Source organism: Microcebus murinus, chromosome 7 (assembly GCF_040939455.1).
Source record: "Microcebus murinus isolate Inina chromosome 7, M.murinus_Inina_mat1.0, whole genome shotgun sequence".
In the NCBI taxonomy this organism is placed as follows: Eukaryota; Metazoa; Chordata; class Mammalia; order Primates; family Cheirogaleidae; genus Microcebus; species Microcebus murinus.
The window spans coordinates 4,645,514-4,664,735 of NC_134110.1; the positions used below are offsets into that span (position 1 = coordinate 4,645,514).

The window sequence follows — 19,222 nt, forward strand, 5'->3', positions numbered from 1 at the left end:
CGGTATGCTTTGATCATTTCCTCACACATCACTCCCTGTCCAGCTTTCATTTGTCCTTCAAGCCTAGGTCAGGTCCCATTTTTCTACAAATCCTTTCCCAGTAATCCCTCTCCTAATGTCTTCTTTTGTACTTATTTGAGCATATGTGGAAGAAGAGAGGGGAAATCAGGTCATTTTGTTATTCGAGTGAGCCTTCAGTTAGTTAAAGATTACATTTCAAATGTCACCAGTTGTAAATGTCAAAACAATCTATTGACCAAAAAAAAAAGAGTCTCATTACTCTGGGCACAGTTGGAACAATGCCTGTGTGAATCAAGTCCTTCCGTCCTCAATATATATTGAGATTAATTCAGAGTATCTGACTCCACTATTTTTTCCCCCCTCACCTTTTAGGATTATGGCTGCTGTTCCTCAAAATAATCTACAGGAGCAACTAGAGCGTCACTCAGCCAGAAAACTTAATAACCAATTAAGTCTTTCAAAACCAAAATCTTCGTAAGTATTTTGGTTGGTTTGCTGTCCTTATAGGCACTTACTGTGTTGTACAAATGCGCTATCTTTCAACTCTTCCGTTGTACAAATGAGGAAATTAAGCTGAGAGATTCAATGCTTTTCCCACTTTGCAAAATTAATGGTTGAACATGTTTTAGGGGCACCTTTGCATGATTCGTGACACATAATATTTGCTCAATGAAGATTTGTTGAATAAATTGAATGATGAGTTTGCTTATAAACTTGGGCAAATAAATATTTTTAGCATATTGATATAATTTTGTATCCTTTCCAAAGACAGTTTTACAGCTCTCCATTTCTGCCTACTCCTCTAAGCTACCTTTCAGACTCCTAATGATATCTAATAATAATTTATATTATGCATGGTACCATTACTAGATTGCAGACATGGTTATGGGTGTTTGACTTTGAAGTTACCACTGACTTTTTTTCATGATATTTTATGTTATTTCAGCATATTAAGGGGGTATAAATATGTAGGTTACATATATTGCCTTTGACCCACCTGAGTCAGAGCTTCAAGCATGTCGATCCCCCAGATGGTGCTTATTGCACCCATTAGGTGTGTCCCACTGACTTTCATGTCGTTAAATTCAGCAGATAGCCAGGGCTCATGCCTTCTTTACTTGTCCTTCATATTTTAGCATAGCTAGCAGTTTTTAACTTTTTCACCCTTAAAATTTTTATCAGAGTAGCAAAAAGTAGCCACATTTGAGTCTCTATCCTGTCACCTCCCTCTGGAGGTGCTATTAATTAAGGTCGACCAGCCTGAGAAATAAAGTAGTGTGAATGGTCTATCAAAACCAAGTAATTAGCCTCTGAATGGGAAGGATCAGAGGATATAAAATACAGTTTAAGTTACCTGATAAATTTTAAACTCAGAGAGGTAGACGAATTCTTTGCTCATGTGTGATACAATTAATGTAACTTGTATGAATTACTAAAAAAAAAAATTAGGATTTTGTTTTGTAGTTGGTGGGTTTATTAAAATGAATTTATCTAATTGAATTTGTTCATTATTTTTCAGAGGTTTCACTTTTAAAAAGAAAACATCTTCAGATAACAATGTATCTGTAACTGGCGAGGTAGCCAAAACATCTGTGTTAAGTACTAAAGATGTTAATGTTACTGAGGCCTTTTCCTTCAGTGAACCTCTATCCCACACCACAAGTCAACAGACAAGGATCAATGACTTTAAAAATGCTCCAGCAGGACAACAGACCCAGAGAGTTGGTTCAAAACCATTATTACCAGATTTGTCACAGATTCCGAAGAAAGTTTTATGCACTACCCCAAACACGCCAGTTATAAAGAAACCTCGTGATGCTGCTTTCAAGAAGTTAGAATTTAGTTCTTCATCAGATTCTTTTAGTACCATCAATGATTGGGATGATATGGATGACTTTGATACTTCTGGAACTTCAAAAGCATTTGTTACACCACGGAAAAATCACTTCATAAGAGTAAGCACTGCTCAGAAATCAAAAAAAGCTAAGAGAAACTTTTTGAAAGAACAGTTTTATAAAACAAATACAATAAAGGCTGATTTGACTCCTTCCTTCTCTGAAAGCAAGCAAGTAGATTTGACTAAGGATCAGAAGGATGACTCAGAATGGTTAAATAGCGATGTGATTTACATCAGTGATGACCCCATTTCTGAAGTACCTATAAATCAAGATACTCAGGAAAGTCACTCTTTAAAAACACATGTGGGAAATGAAAGAGGTAAACATTATTTTATCTTCATTTCAGTATGTTGACTGTATTGCTTTATGCAAAGCTAAGCATTGGGAATAATAGTGAATATGATACAGCTTTTGTCCTTAAGGATCTCAGAATCTGGCTTGGCATGGTGGCTCACGCCTATAATCCTAGCACTCTGGGAGGCTGAGGCGGGCAGATCACTCAAGGTCAGGAGTTTGAAATCAGCCTGAGCAAGATCAAGACCCCGTCTCTACTAAAAAATATATAGAAAGAAATGAGTTGGCCAACTAAAAATATATATATAGAAAAAATTAGCTGGTCATGGTGGCGGGTGCCTGTAGTCCCAGCTACTCAGGAGGCTGACGCAGAAGGATTGCTTGAACCCAGGAGTTTGAGGTTGCTGTGAGCTAGTCTGACGCCATGGCACTCTACCCAGGGCAACAGAGTGAGCCTCTGTCTCCAAAAAAAAAGGGAGGGCCGATCTTAGAATCTATAGCAGGACTTTTTGACTAATCTGATGGCCACATTTTTAACACGGGGCATATTGATGAAATGGAAGGTTTCCTAATTATTTTAATTTCAAGAATAGCTCTGTGATTTTATACCTGAAGAAAATACAGTAGTTCCCCCCTTATCCACGGTTTCAAGTTCTGAGGTTTCAGTTACCCACAGCTAACTGAGGTCTAAAAATATTACATCACTACTATTGTGCTTTGGGACCATTATTAAGCAAAACAAGGGTTACTTGAGCACAAACACTTCAGTACCAAGACAGTCGATTGGATAACTGAGACCACTACTAAGTGACTAACAGCAAATCTGGTGGACAGCCAGTTGGTGTGAGGTTTTTGTTTTGTTTTGTTTTGTTTTGTTTTTTGAGACAGAGTTTCGCTTTGTTGCCCAGGCTAGAATGAGTGCCGTGGCTTCACCCTAGCTCACAGCAACCTCAAACTCCTGGGCTCAAGCAATCCTACTGCCTCAGCCTCGCAAGTAGCTAGGACTACAGGCGTGCACCACAATGCCTGGCTAATTTTTTCTATATATATTAGTTGGCCAATTAATTTCTTTCTATTTATAGTAGAGACGGGGTCTCACTCTTGCTCAGGCTGGTTTCGAACTCCTGACCTGGAGCAATCTGCCCGCCTCGGCCTCCCAGATTGCTAGGATTACAGGCATGAGCCACTGTGCCCAGCCTGATGTGAGATATTTATCATACTATCCAAAACAATGTGAAATTTAAAACTTAGGAATTATTTATTTCTGGAATTTTCCGTTTACGTCACAATGCTTATGTCACTCACTTTACTTCATTTCATCATGTAGAAAGTTTATCATCTCACATCTTTACCAGAAGAAGGGTGAGTACAGTACAATAAGATATTTTGAGTAAGAGAGATATCACATTCACATAACTTTCATTACAGTGTATTATTATAATTTGTTCTGTTTTATTATTAATCTCTTACTGTGCCTAATTTATAAGTTAAACTTTATCATAGGTATGTGTATATAGGAAAAAATATTCAACACTATCTGTGGTTTCAGATATTGACTAGGGGTGTTGGAGTGTATTCTCCTTGGCTAAGGAGGACTGCCATAAGAGCCATTCAGGTTAAAATGGCTGTTAGTGGTAGAACTGCAAAGTGGAACTAAGTTTTTCTACTATAATTCCTTTATGGCTTGTTGCCATCTAATATTGATGTATAATGTGACCTAATTGTGCTATTAAAGTATTATAAATTACATTCAGAATTTTTCCTGGATAGATCTTGTAGTTGTTAAACATCTAAAACTTAATAACTGAGATTAGCCGCTTGTGGAAGTAATCCATATGTTTAATGAACATTTATGAAATAGTTGTAAACATGAAACTAAATTTTTTAAACATCTGAATCTTATCAAGGTTCCTATAGGGTGAGAGAGGACTGAAAAGTGATTGTTAATAAGCAAAACCATAGTTTAATCTATGGTTTTGCTGTTTCTGAAGAGAAATTTTGTTAAAAGATAAACTAGAGAGCAACAATTTGGCATTGTGTAGAGACTTAAACATCTAGGAAGCCTTTGTGGTAGAGATGGTTTTTCTGTATAAGCAGCAATGTTTGTGCTGTTATCAAACTTTGTTGCTCTTTACCCTTATTTAAATATGAGTGAAATATTTTGAAATGACAATGTTAATGTCAAGTATGGGTTTCAAATTTACTGGAGCTAGGCATAAAAATCCCTAAGCAAATCGAGAGAACTGGTATACAAAGTCTTGTGATTGTTTATGACTTGCCAGAAACACTCTCCCTTAAGTGCTCTTTGCCCTGTGCTGTCTCATTGATTATTAAAATAACCTATGTCTATCACCTGTTTTACTTTAGATAATAGTGAAAAGAAGAAAAATTTGGAAGAAGCTGAATTACATTCAACTGAGAATGTTCCATGTATTGAATTTGAACATGATGATTACGATATAGATTTTGTTCCACCTTCTCCAGAAGAAGAAATTATTTCTGCTGCTTCTTCCTCTTTAAAATGCTTTAGGTAAAATAGCTAATTAATTAGTAAACATTTCTCTGGGATATGTTAAATTTATTTAGTTATATAGTATCATTTCTATATAAATGTATTTTGTGCTTCTGCACAGTTTATTTTATATCCAAATGAAAGCCTCAAGAAAATCCCTATTTATACATTTGATTTAATTGGTAGTATTCTAAAGATGCAAAATCCCATTATGATTAATTACATGGAAACTCCAAACAATTTTATGTAGTTGATTTTAACAGAAGGAATATATCTCTAAAAATAGTATATTTCTAAATTCCTGGACCTGAACTGACACAAAAACCCCATTATTTGGGAACTGAATTAGTGCATAATACGTCCTCTTTTTTTTATAATCCTACAGGATAGAATTGGCCATTGTATTTGTCATTCACTCAATTTTAGCTAATTATTGACATGCTTATTGTTAATTGGTAGTATTATGAGAAAAATAGATATTTCACATGGCTCATCAATTGTTTGTTTGTTTGTTTGTTTGTTTGCTTATTTGTTTGTTTGTTTGTTTTGAGACAGAGTCTCACTTCTCTTGCCCGGGTGTCAACTTAGCTCACAGCAACCTCAAACTTCTGGGCTCAAGCGATCCTTCTGCCTCAGCCTCCCGAGTAGCTGGCACTACAGGCATGTGCCACCACGCCCAGCTAATTTTTTTTATATTAATATTTAAAATATTAATTCCTTTTTTATTTTAGCAACAGACCGATTTCTTGAGCAAGACCGGCTAATTTTATATATTTATATATATATATATATATATATTTTTTTTTTTTAGTTAGCCAATTAATTTCTTTCTATTTATAGTAGAGATGGGATCTCGCTCTTGCTCAGGCTGGTCTTGAACTCCTGAGCTCAAGCAATCCTCCCACCTCGGCCTCAGGCATTGAGCCACTGTGCCTAGCCTCAATAGTTTAAATTGCTAATTGTTGTTGTTACGTCTGTCCTCACCCCAGTCTAAATCTCAATCCAGTAGGGTGCTAGAGTATATACTATGCAATTTAATCAGTATCTTGATGAGAAACATCCCTGCAGTATATCACCTTAATTAGGGAGGAAAAGAGGGCGGGAAAAGGGGAGTGAAAGTGTTTATAGGCATAACTAGTTTAGTTTCTTTTGGTTTGTGTTTTAATGATGTGTTGGGATATTTGAAGAGGTGGGAAAGGTTTAAGTGTGATTACTATTTCTTAATGAAATTAAAGAAATATAAGAGCTTCTTTTTTTTTTCTTTCTGATAGAAATTTAGCCAGAACTGTAGAAAGTATAAAACTGAGTAAAGTTTCCATAGAGTCTAGATTCTAAGTCATTATTCTCATTTAACAGATGAGACAACTGAGGCCCAGGAAGGAGCAGGAAATTGCCAAGGATGATGTAATTATTGGCAAATGGACTAAGATCCAGTGTAATACTTTCTCTTATGTCACAGTGATTCCTTATTAAATACCTGGGTTTGGGCCAGGTGCAGTGGTTCATGCCTGTAATCCTGGCACTCTGGGAGGCTGAGGCAGGAGAATTGCTTGAGCTCAGGAGTTTGAAACCAGGCTGAGCAAGAGCAAGACCCCCGTCTCTACTAAAAGTAGAAAAATTAGCCGGGCCTCCTGGTGTAGCCTGTAGTCCCAGATACTTGGGAGGCTGAAGCAGGCATATTACTTGAGCCCAAGAGTTTGAGGTTGCTGTGAGCTATGAACACACCACTGCACTATACCCAGGGCAACAAGGTGAGACTCTGTCTCAAAATAATAACAATAAACCTGGGTTTGTTTTTTTTTTTCTTTGCTTATTAAAAATGTTCATTGCACAAATAACACTGTAGTCATTTTAACAAGGATTCTAAATAGGAGAGAAGGTATGCTGCTGGGTGTGGTGGCATATGCCTATAGTCCCAGCTACCCAAGAGGCTGAGCCACGAGGATTACTTGAGGTCAGAAGTTTGAGACAGTGCACTATGATTGCATCTATGAATAGCCACTGTACTACTTCCTGGGCAACATAGTAAGACTCCATCTCTAAAAAAAATAAAAATAAAAAAAGAGAAGAAATACTAGTAGTCCCACAATTCCAACATTTTCTTTATTCATCTTTGGTTTTAATCCTTCTCTATATGTGTGTTTGATTTTTGCATTGTTGTAATCAACATGTAACTATGATTTTATATTCTGCTTCTTTTAACATTGTTACTAAAATGTTTTCTAATTGCTACCTATTTTTGTTCCCTTTAAAGGCTACATAATTTACTGGGTTGTCACACCATAAATAACTTTACCCAGATTTTTACAAATTGTAAGATAGTTACTTACAAGGTTACTTCCAAGGTTGACTCTCTCCATATATTTTCCATTGCAACTTGGTATACTTATTTGTATGTGTTATAAAACTAAAATAGAATATTCACAAATACCTTATGTGTGGTACACACAAATTTCATGCCACATTTTATTTCATTTTTTATTAAATTCTGGTTGTACCTCTGAATTTCAGAGGTCAAATGGTCAGATACTGCATAACAGGAAAGAAAGACATGGTTTTGTATTACCTCTCTTCCAAAACCTTAGCTGTCCCTCAAAATTCTTTTTTTTTTTTTTCTTTTTTTTTTTTAGACAGAGTCTTACTCTCTTGCCCAGGCTAGAGTGAGTGCCGTGGCATCCTCCTGCCTCAGCCTCCTCAGTTAGCTGGGACTACAGGCATGCACCACCATGCCCGGCTAATTTTTTCTATATATTTTTAGTTGGCCAATTAATTTCTTTCTATTTTTAGTAGAGACGGGGTCTTGCTCTTACTCAGGCTGGTTTTGAACTCCTGACCTTGAGCAATCCTCCCGCCTCGGCCTCCCAGAGTGCTAGGATTACATGTGTGAGCCACCACACCTGGCCCCCTCAAGATTCTTTATCTTCAGACCCAAGTTACGTTTTTTAGCTTTTTCTTCAATTTTGCCCTTGCAATAACCCTAAGCTCCAATGAGCCTAATGAGTCAAACCAACAATCTCAAAAGCATTATTAAAAATATGACCATTTTCTTTAATTATAACATGCTATTTAAAAGATAATATAAAAATAGTTACTCATCACTGTTTTGAGTTAGTTAGAAAATTACATTCCAGACTCCTACTTCAGGAAAATATGGTTGATTCTTGAATATCAAGCAAATTGAATAGTCTTGTCTTAAATCTTTCTTTCATAGTCTTGTCACTTTCCCCATACCTATCATTCAAGGTTTGCTCAGATCCCACCTCCTTGGTTTAGCGGTCTTAAGTTCCAGAAAGTGTTATCTTTTTTGGATTTCCACAGTACCCTCTCTATAACACACATTTAGTACTAATTTTGTTACTTTTGTTGTTGTTATTGTTTGAGACAGAGTCTCACTTTGTTGCCCAGGCTAGAGTGAGTGCCCTGGCGTCAGCCTAGCTCACAGCAACCTCAAACTCCTGGGCTCAAGCGATCCTCCTGCCTCAGTCTCCCGAGTAGCTGGGACTACAGGCATGCACCACCATGCCTGGCTAATTTTTTCTATATATATTAGTTAGCCAATTAATTTCTTTCTATTTGTAGTAGAGATGGGGTCTCACTCGTGCTCAGGTTGGTTTTGAACTCCTGACCTTGAGCTATCCACCGGCCTTGGCCTCCCAGAGTGCTAGGATTACAGGCGTGAGCCACCGCGCCAGGCCTAATATTAAGTATTTTTTCTATCCAGTCAGACTGATCATGTTTATATGTTAATATATTTTTGTGTAATCTGTATGATTTGTGTAATCTGTATATACAATCTGTAATTGTATATACAGATATACATTTAGGCATAATAAGGGAAATCCAGATATAAAGTGCTTTGGAATCTCAGAAGAAAGATCTTAATAGTCAGTTGGCTGGAGAACTAATACTTGGGCTGGCCTTAGAAGAATAAGTGTGATTTCCAGTAAAAAGAGATTGGCAGGTTTTCCGATTGAGAGGAGATCAGAGGCAAAATCCCTAAAATAGACAATGCAGGGCTCATATGAAGGATGAGGGTGATGTGGTATGATTGGAGCCTGGTGTTACTGAAAGCATAATTGGATATAAAGTTGAAAAGGTCTTCTGGGACCAGAATATGGAAGACTTTGAGGGTCACTTAAGAGGTTTTGTGGCCAGGCGTGGTGGCTGGGAGGCCGAGGCAGGTGGATCGCTCAAGGTCAGGAGTTCGAAACCAGCCTGAGCGAGACCTCGCCAGACCTCGTGTCTACTAAAAATAGAAAGAAACTAATTGACCAACTAAAAATATATACAAAAAATTAGCCGGGCATGGTGGCACATGCCTGTAGTCCCAGCTACTCAGGAGGCTGAGGTAGTAGGATCACTTGAGCCCAGGAGTTTGAGGTTGCTGCGAGCTAGGCTGACGCCACGGCACTCTAGCCTGGGCAACAAAGTGAGACTCTGTCTCAAAAAAACAATACAAAACAAAAAAAGAGGTTTTGTAATAGAGGCGATATGAAAACATGTTTATCCTTTCTGTTATGTATTGTCTGACCAGTTGTAGAAAAGTATTAGGGGGGAAATTGTACATTTATTTGATCTAGTTTATAGTATAGTTGTTTTAACATTTTTTTATTTGCAGTATGTTAAAGGACCTTGACACCTCTGACAAAGAGAAGGATGTTCTTAGCACAACAAAAAATATTTTGTCAAAACCTGAGAAAATTACTGCACAGGAGCCTAATCTAGAAACCAGCACAGATTGTGACGGTACTAAAGTATTTTAGACATATCACATGTTTCAAAAACTTACTTTTGAAAACAAAATAAGATTATGTATTCTACCTATGGCTCTATATTATAAATGGCAAATTTATAGTCCCTTTTCTTCTGATATCATAGAATCATCCTTGTCCATTGGTTAGCCAGTATTCGCTTAAACAACTCATGGTCTCACAAGGTAGTTCATTCTCTATCTTGAAAACACTGCTTGTTACAAAATTATTTCTCAGTGAGCCAAAATTTACCTCCCTGTAACTTTAACACTTGAGGTAAACATAAAGCTCCTAGGAGTTTATTTTTCTACCAGGCTATATATTACTAGGTCTTTGAACTCTTCTTTGTAGAAATTGCTTTCTAGGCCTTTTATCCTCCTGGTTCTCCCTTGTATATATTCTGGGCCTGGGTCTTAATGTCCATTTAAAGTTTAATACTTTTTTGCTTATTTGTTTCTAATTCATTTTTTAATTTTCTACTAAATATGTAGTATAAATAATCTGATAGCACTGGAAGACTTTGAAAAACAGCAGTCCCCTTTCCCAGCCTTGATTTCTACTTTCAGTCACTTTAGTCTAGAAATTGTGTTCTTTCTGGAAATCTTTCTGGTATTTTTTCCCTCTCTTTCATTCTTTCTAGAACTTCTATTATTTGGATGTTAGACCTCCATTAATTATCTTGTCAATTTTCTATTTCTTTTCTGTTTTTTAGGATATTTTGCCAATTTTATCTTTAACTCTTCTGTGGAATTTTTTATTTTTATCAAATCAATTTCTAAGAGCTCTTTTTTGTTTTCTGAATATTTCTGTAATTCATTCTATTCTTATTTGGTAGAAGCTGTACTTTTTATGGTATCTGTGTGCATATGTCTGCATGTATGTAATGTTCTTTGTGTGTTGTTTTGTTTCCTCTAAATTTTTTCTGTTTGTTTATTTTGGACTCTGAAATAGTGTTAGAGATGTTCTTAAGAATATCTGATGTGCTAGATATTCTTGTGTCTTACAGTATTAACCAACTTAATCCTCACAGCAGACCTTTAAGGTAGTTTTTATTATCTCCATTTTACAAATAAGGAAACTAAGGTACAGGAGTATTAAGTAATTACTCGTGATCATAGAGTTAGACAGCAGCAGAGCTAGGATTTGAACCCAGCAGTCTTGAGGTGCTTGAGTTTATATTGATAACAACTGTACTATACTGTCTCTGTTTCATTAAGTTTCACTGATAACATAGTTAGCTAGCACAGGGGCAAGGACAGAGTCCTACAGAATGTTATTAGAGGCCTCCCTCTCAACTGACATCAGTCCATTCATCACTTCTTATTCAACTAGTTACAAATCTACAGGCCATGTTTGTCTTCCTTAACCATGGGGATGCAAAAGGCTCAGTCACATGACTCCAGAAAGTTCAAGGTCTATTGCATCGAGAGGGAATGGATGGGACATTGCCTCTAGAGTGATGCAGACCTATGATAGAGAGCTGCCTCTTCCCACTCCTGGCTGTATGACCATGGCAAACTTCTCTGGACCTCAGTTTTTTCTTTTATAAAATAAGGAAAATAATATCTACCTTGCTAGATAGTTGTCAGGATTCAAGATATAGTACTTAGTACACTGTAGGCCTTTAATAAATGGTAGCTATTGTTATCTGCCAGTCTAGTAATCCTTTCAAAGAAGGAAATGCATTAAGATGACTGGCTTGTTTGTATGAACTCTTGCTAACTCTATAATTATTTCCTCTCCTTAGAGCCCACAAAGAAGACATTTGATAACGTGTTCTAGAATTTTGCCTTGAATTGGCATCAAGATCAACAGCCTGTAGCTTTTGGCAACCACTTTCAAATCTTTTTGAAAATTAGAACAGTATTTGTCTTCACTTTTTATCAACTCTCTTGTTTACTAGGTGCCTCACGTGTCAGCGACAGAGGCTCTAAGATCTTGTTTCTAGGTTTCCTTTGTATTTTAAGTTGTAATCTGTCTAGACATGAAGACTTGGGTTTGTTTCCAGTAGCTAGGTACTCTTGTATCTCTCTCTAAGCCTGTCTTGGCTTTCATTTCCTTCAGACCATTGTGGGTTCTCCTTACAATCTCATGCCTGTTGTCTTTACAGAGTAACAGAAGTAGAATAGAATTCAGCAGTTCCACTTTTACTATCTCATACCTCATTTCCCTATTTCCTTTGGTCACCATTAGAGGTCCAGATTTCCCCAGTCATTCCCATGCGGATGCTTATCCCCACACTGCTCTGTACATCCTCTGTTCTGTCCTCTCTTCCTCCCCTTCCTGCCTTTTAAACCCTTCAACTGACCGTTGTCAGTCAGCAACATCCCTGTAGCCTTATTCTTGTGTCTGAACGTTTTCTCCCTGTGTTTCTCTCATTGTCTCCTAAGAATGCTATTTCCCCTGCAGCCCACCTAAACTGGCTTTTCCTTCCACATGCTTAAGGCCTTAGAGGTGGAACAGGCACCTTGCTTCCCGTTGCCACCCTAAACCATTTCGTTTCTTTCCTTCATCTAAAACCTAAACTCCTTTGAGGTTCTATTTATTAGTTGTAGGGCTTCATAGAAAAAATAGGAGCAGGCTGGCAGGACTCAAGATGTCCCAACATTGTCATCAGGAATTTCTCTCACACTTGCCTTCTCTCTCCTCTCCTCTGTCCATCTCTCCATCTCAAACCCTCATTTCTTTCATCTGTTTTCTGCTTCCCCCTGTGTTGGTCTTGTTCACGAGCTGTCTTCCTTTGTGTGGTGGCAGAGATGGCCACCAGCAGCATGTCAAGCTTGGGAAGAGAGGTACTCATTCCCAGTCAGTCTAAAAGCTGGGAAATTCTCACTGGACTGCCTTATATCAGATGCCCACTGAGGGATTGGGGAGGGGAGGTCTCCAAAAAGACAATCTAGGTGCTATGCTGTTACCATTAAAGGGAAGCCTGGATTCCAGGCAGTCTGTAACAACAGGTGGGGCTGTTACCTGTTTGACCTTTACGGTACCATTTGTGTTGGTAAGGGGAGATTTACCTTGCTTACTGCAAGGGAAATATTATTAATTATCATGAAATTAAATGAAAACAGTTATGAGCTCTCATACAACCTGATTTCAAGTTTCCTGTTATCACAGATAGATAACATGACAATGTAAGGTTGTTTATGATCTTGTTTTTATACTGCTTCACGTTTTTTACATGCGTGACTTTGAAAATCTTGTCTTTTTTGTTTTCAAAGAAACGTATTAACAACATAATTACCTTATAGCTAGACAGCTAAATTTACAGCAGCAGCTTATTCATGTGATGGACCACATTTGTAAATTAATCGATACTATTCCTGCTGAAAAACTGAAAGCTTTGGATTGTGGGAACGAACTACTTGAGCAGCGGAACATAAGGTATCTTGATTTTTCTTCTTCTGGGACATATCTGCTTGCATTTCTACCACTCTGAGTCAAAAATGAACAGGGCAAAATATCCAGGCTTGATTGTTATGTCACTGTGTTTTAAGTTGATTTACTTTTCAAATGATTCCTTTAGTATTTGTATTCAAATCTTTGGGAAAAAGGACATATTTTGCTACAATTTCTGTTTGGGATAAAAACTGAAGATAGCCTTTCATGGCCCACCAGAGTAAACTACTTAGATTTAATCTATTGTTCTCTTTTCTCTCTTCAGAAGGAAACTCCTAGCTGAAGCAGATTTTAAGAGAAGTGATGCCAGTCTTCTTGGCTCAGTGTGGAGGTGCAGGCCGGATTCTCTTAATAGTTCTGTGGAGGGTGATTCTTCTGGGGAGAATTTTATGAAGAAGTTAAATTTTCCACACCTTCCTTCAAATTCAGTTTTCCCTGGGGAATGTTTACTGACCACCACCCCAGGAAAGACAGGATTCTCAGCCACCACAAAGAATCAGTTTGAAAGGCCGTTATTCAATTCCCATTTACAGAAGTCCTTTGTAAGTAGCAACTGGGCTGAAACCCCAAAGCTAGAGAAAAGAAATGAAAGCTCTTATTTCCCAGGAAATGTTCTCACAAGTACTGCTGTGAAAGATCAGAATAAACACACTGCTTCAGTAATTGACGTAGAAAGAGAAATGCAGCCTTCCTATGATATTGATAATTTTGACATAGATGACTTTGATGATGGTGGTGATGATGACTGGGAAAATATAATGCAAAATTTAGCAGCCAGCAAATCTTCCACAGCTGCCTATCAACCTATCAAAGAAGGTCGGCCAATTAAATCAGTATCAGAAGGAATTTCTTCAGCCAAGACAAACTGTCTTCCAGTGGCATCTACTTCTCAAAATATAAACTTCTCAGAGTCAATTCAGAATTACCCTGGTAAGTTTAAAATAAATTGAATGCTTATATATTATATGAAAACAAAACTGTCCAAAATAGGAATTGTATGAGAAGAACCATAGCAAGTCATCATTGCTTGAAAACCACATTGTTTCTATGCAAATTTCTACTGATGATATGAATTACAAATCACAATTTCAAAAGCAAGTTGCTCTTTTGTCTCTGTAGCAGCTGTAGTTTTATAAAATGTGTAATTATAACCTATTGTAGTAAGGCTCTAAAGTCATTACAAATCTGCTTTGCCTTTAAATTAACATGTTTTAGTCCCTAAAACAATAAAGCTTATGAGAGCCAAGTTTTTAAAGGATTTGGGGATGGGCAAAAGCAAAGATGAATTTGTATGCTAAAAATGTGTGTATTTGTAGAATTCTGGATTGAAGAAAATTAATTTATAAAGAAGAAAAACATGTTTTATGTCTCAAAATATTAAAATAATAGGGCAGTCTAAGAAGGATATAAAATGAGAAATTTCTTAAATCAGTCACATTCGTTCTTTCGGCCTACTGCTCACCATGTGCCATGTACTGTGCTGTGTTCTGGTAACTTAAAGATGAATAACATGCAGTTTCTGCCCTCTTGGAGCTCATAGTTTGGCGAGAGAGAAGTTTTTGGAAGAGTGAAATTAGCCCCTGTAAAGGCTACAGAGAAAAGCCAAAAGTAATTTTAAAACCTTACATCAACCCTATAAAGTTATCAAAAGTATTTTTTAACTGAAATAAGTTTCTATGTACAAGGTTTTATAAGGTACAGCCCTCCCTATTTTTGCCATTGATGACTTAATACCACAGAGGTTGTTCTTTACAGTTCACTGTTGACCTTTAAAATAACCATTAATGGATTTATTTTTGTATCATGTTAGAATGTGTCATACTTGATGTTTGCAATTATCTTGAGACAGTTGAGTGTTGGGGTTAGAGTAACTGCCAGAGCTGGCATGAGTACCTCTTGTTCTCTGTGCTGAACCAGAGTTGCAACAGCCAGGCTGCAGAGCAGGGAGCGAATGCGAGAGACGTTATAAAAGAAGAATCTGAGAAAGCTCCCAGACGTGGTGACTTGGAAAATTGTGACACCATTAATAGAAATAGGGAAGTCAGAAGGCAGATTCATATTTGGAGAAAAGCTGAGGAGGGCTATTTTAAGACTTGTTACTTAAAGTGTTGGTAAGCCATTCAGGTAGAAATGTCTTATAGACAGCGGAGGTATGTGCAGGACTGGAACTTAACAGAGTGTCAGACAGGTCTTAAGAGTCAAGGCATTCTCTGCACATGGGTGATGTTTAAAATGATAGGACTAGGAAAATTCCAAAAAAGAATGTGTAAAGAGCCCAGTCCCAAATATCTAAAAGATTCTCAATTTAAGGGGCAGGTGAAAAAACTGGAGCAAGGATTTATAGTGATTGTCTTGTCTTGGAGGTCAAGGGAGGAGAGGAAGGAGGAAATAAATAGTAGTGGTGGGTGCTACAAAAAAGTCAAAGAAAGACTTGTTTTGGGTCCTTGAGAAGTCTGGTGGCTTTGAGACTTGGGCAGAAAACATGGTAAATGGTTAAAGAGGTGTGCTCTAGGAAAACATGCCAGTGATTCTTCACGGTGAGGGGAAATGCTAAAGCTGTACTTTGAGTACATTCATGCACTGATTTTTCTTAATGTTGATTATTTTCTCTTAGACAAGTTGGAGCAAAATCTAGCATCCAGAAATCTGAAACATGAGCATTTCCAAGGTCTTAGTTTTCCTCATACAAAAGAAATGATGAACATTTTTCATAAAAAATTTGGCCTGCATAATTTTAGAACTAATCAGCTAGAGGCGATCAATGCTGCACTGCTTGGTGAAGACTGTTTTATCCTTATGCCAACTGGTATGTATTTTTAGATATAAATTGGCAGGAATCCATTGGCAGATGTTAAACGAAAGCCCTTCTAATAGAAATAAAAAGACCACTACACAGTATTTCTGTCATTTAGGGACCTCTTAAACCTCCTATACTATAGTAAAAAAAAGTATATTACTTCATATCCTCTGTTCTAGTTGTTGACATGATAAAGTTTATAGCCCTGTAAGATTTTCAACCCAAAGTTAAACTGATCTAGAATTTTTTTTCGGGAATTATTCTTTTTTCTAGTCTAAATAAGTCTGGAAAGTAAACAAAAAAATCATTGTTGAGGACTGTGACCATTTCTGGCAGTTTGCTTGATACAGCGTAGTGTTGCATGGTAGTAAAAATCATCAGCTATAGCCCAACGTCCTTAGTTTAAAGCGCCAGCTCAGCTACACACAAATAGTGTGGCCATGGGCAAGGCGCTTCATTCTCTGGGCCTGTGTTCTCATGTGTGCAATGGTGATAATAACCACCTGCCTCACAGAGTTTGCATGTGGATTAAATGAAAAACATTGGCCAGGCAAGGTGGCTCATGCCTGTAATCCTAGCACTCTGGGAGGCCAAGGCGGGCGGATTGTTGGAGGTCATAAGTTTGAAACCAGCCTGAGCAAGAGCAAGACCCCGTCTCTACCATAAATAGAAAGAAATTAATTGGCCAACGAATATATGTAGAAAAAATTAGCCAGGCATGGTGGCACATGCCTGTAGTCCCAGCTACTCAGGAGGCTGAGGCAGAAGGATTGCTTGAGCCCAGGAGTTTGAGGTTGCTGTGAGCTAGGCTGATGCCACAGCACTCACTCTAGCTTGGGCAACAAAGCGAGACTGTGTCTCAAAAAAAAAAAAGAAAAGAAAAACATTTAGCATAGTTCCTTCTTAGCCCCAATTTTAAAGATTCTAGGACTTTTCATTATGCTATTAAATCTTATGCTAGCTATTCAATGATTTATAGTCATTATGTAAGAATATTAAATAAACAGAATAGGAAGCATGGAGAATTTGCAATTTCAATACCTATGTGTAGTCTTTCTTCTGCCTTTTACTTGACTTGTGACCTTTAGCAAGTTCGTGCTGTCATTAGACAGTGTTGTCTGGGCATCTGATTTTTTTAAACTGATTTTAAAATTTAGAAAATGTTGGCTTAATAATCAACATTTTAAGTTTTATTAATTTGTTAATCATTCTGTATCTTCCTTTGGACCCTAATTTGATACTCCAAAACTCTAACACTGGAAAGAACTATGGCAGTGATCTAATCCAGTTATTTTCAGGGCTTTCCCTGGTCCTTTAGAGTTGCTAGGGGCATTTTTAAGGTCCCTTACACCCCAATATCAACTTCTTGATTTATATATAGACAGAGAGAGAAAAGAGAGAGAGAGATTCCAGATAAGGTTTCTGTTAGACAAAAATTTTTAAACCACTGATACTAGTAAAATTTTGCAAGTGATAAAATGGAGGCATAATAAGATTAAATGATATTTCTAAGTTAATATAGCTAATTAAGTGGTAGAGCAGAAAGTAGAACTCGGGTCTCTTTGTTCTTAGTGTCCTGCTCTTTTCTTAACATTACCAAATATATACAACATGAAATTTACTTACTACACATGTGAAAAAGAAGGAATGTGATATATAGTTTAAAAAAACAAAATTGCTTGAGCCCAGGAGTTTGAAGTTGCAGTGAGCTATGATAATGCCACTGCATTCTAGCCTGGGCAACAGAGTGAGACCTTGTCTCAAAAAGAAAAAAAAGGGTATCCTAAAAGATCAATTTTACACATTATTTCAATTGAATTAATAATTTGGGTGACTCGAATATGGCAAATTGTTAGCACCATGGGCAGTATCCCTTGGTATTCTATTTTTAATCATTTTAAGTATTATATGTAATATTTTTTTATATATATATATTTTTGAGACAGAATCTCGCTTTGTTGCCCAGGCTAGAATGAGTGCCGTGGCGTCAGCCTAGCTCACAGCAACCTGAAACTCCTGGGCTCAAGCAATCCTTCTGCCTCAGCCTCTTGAGTAGTTGGGACTACAGGCATGTGCCACCATGTCCGGCTAATTTTTTCTATATATATTAGTTGGCCAATTAATTTCTTTCTATTTATAGTAGAGACGGGGTCTCGCTCTTGCTCAGGCTGGTCTTGAACTCCTGATCTCAAGCAATCTGCCCGCCTCGGCCTCCCAGAGTGCTGGGATTACAGGCATGAGCCACTGCGCCCGGCCTGTAATTTCTTTTGTAACTTTTACCTTCATGCTCTCAATATAGAACCTGACATATTTTTTTCACCATTTGTCTTTCAGGAGGTGGTAAAAGTTTGTGTTACCAGCTACCCGCCTGTCTTTCTCCTGGGGTCACTATTGTCATTTCTCCCTTGAGATCACTAATTGTAGATCAAGTCCAAAAACTGACTTCTTTGGATGTAAGTTATAACATAAAAATACCAATAAAAATATGCCTTAGAAATAATTATATTTCGGTGCTCTAGATAACTTTTTTATTAAATAGTTCATGAATTATAAAAATAAAGCATAGGGGTTCAATTAATACATTTAAATAGAAGTCATTGAAAATTCTAATATAAATAACCTCCTGTAGTTCAATCTGATTTTATTCTACAAGAATGTATTTTAGTAAGAACTTGTAGCCTATGTTATGTTTTGCTGATATAAAATTTTTTTACTAATAGAAAAGGATTTCTTCTTTTACTACTGCCAGATCAGCATACACATTCTTGCCCTTATGTTGTAAAATGCATACACATTTCATGGGCCTATACATGTGTTATTTTCCACATGGCTGAGTTTAAGGAAGTAGATGAATGCATTCTACAGAATTCTTCACTTTGAGATGAAAACAGAACTGTTTTCAGGATTATGAGTCACCACCCCTCAACAAGACCACTAGTTTGCTTTTCTTTTCCAAAGAATGTCCTAGTGCAGTGATGGTAGTCGTTCAGCTGTTCATGATGTTATGGCTCTTTCTTTGTTGTTATGCATTAAAACCCTGAAGATCCATTCACCTAAAAAATGTAGCCATACATTAGGACTGGAATCTCTTGGATGCTAAATTCACATTTGTCATATTTAGAAATATGAACAGTAAAGCAAATAAAGAAAAGAAAGTAAACAGTGGGAAGACTATTTTGAGTTATGATTAATGAGGGTTTTGAGAAAAATATGTACTGATTATTATATTGAGAAATATATTTCCTTTGATAGGGTTGATATGTGACTTAAAATATTTATGAAACCTAAGGATAGATATAATCTTAAGTCAGATTAATGTATAAAATTTAAATTATTTGCTACTTTTATGCTTAGATTCCAGCTACATATCTGACAGGTGATAAGACTGACTCAGAAGCTACAAGTATTTACCTCCAACTATCAAAGAAAGACCCAATTATAAAACTTCTATATGTTACTCCAGAGAAGGTTTGTATTTAAATCATTATCTTAAGATATGATATTAACGGCACTCACTCTAGCCTGAGCAACAAAGTGAGACTCTGTGTCA

At 37.0% G+C, this 19,222-nt stretch overlaps 1 protein-coding gene across 3 annotated transcripts in view; it reads left to right on the forward strand.

The window, feature by feature from the left end:
- BLM (BLM RecQ like helicase) overlaps positions 1-19,222 on the forward strand; it is an 88,917-nt gene that overhangs the window by 19,343 nt on the left and 50,352 nt on the right. For 2 of the 3 annotated variants that reach the window (XM_012763276.3, XM_012763277.3), the window contains exons 2-10: positions 394-495; positions 1,541-2,238; positions 4,581-4,743; positions 9,344-9,471; positions 12,728-12,860; positions 13,141-13,805; positions 15,490-15,681; positions 18,007-18,125; positions 19,027-19,140. In XM_012763276.3, coding sequence (XP_012618730.2) covers positions 398-495; positions 1,541-2,238; positions 4,581-4,743; positions 9,344-9,471; positions 12,728-12,860; positions 13,141-13,805; positions 15,490-15,681; positions 18,007-18,125; positions 19,027-19,140 — 2,310 coding nt within the window. In that variant the 5' untranslated portion in view covers positions 394-397. The remainder of the gene's footprint in view (positions 1-393; positions 496-1,540; positions 2,239-4,580; positions 4,744-9,343; positions 9,472-12,727; positions 12,861-13,140; positions 13,806-15,489; positions 15,682-18,006; positions 18,126-19,026; positions 19,141-19,222) is intronic. The other variant, XM_076004728.1, reaches the window with a different exon arrangement.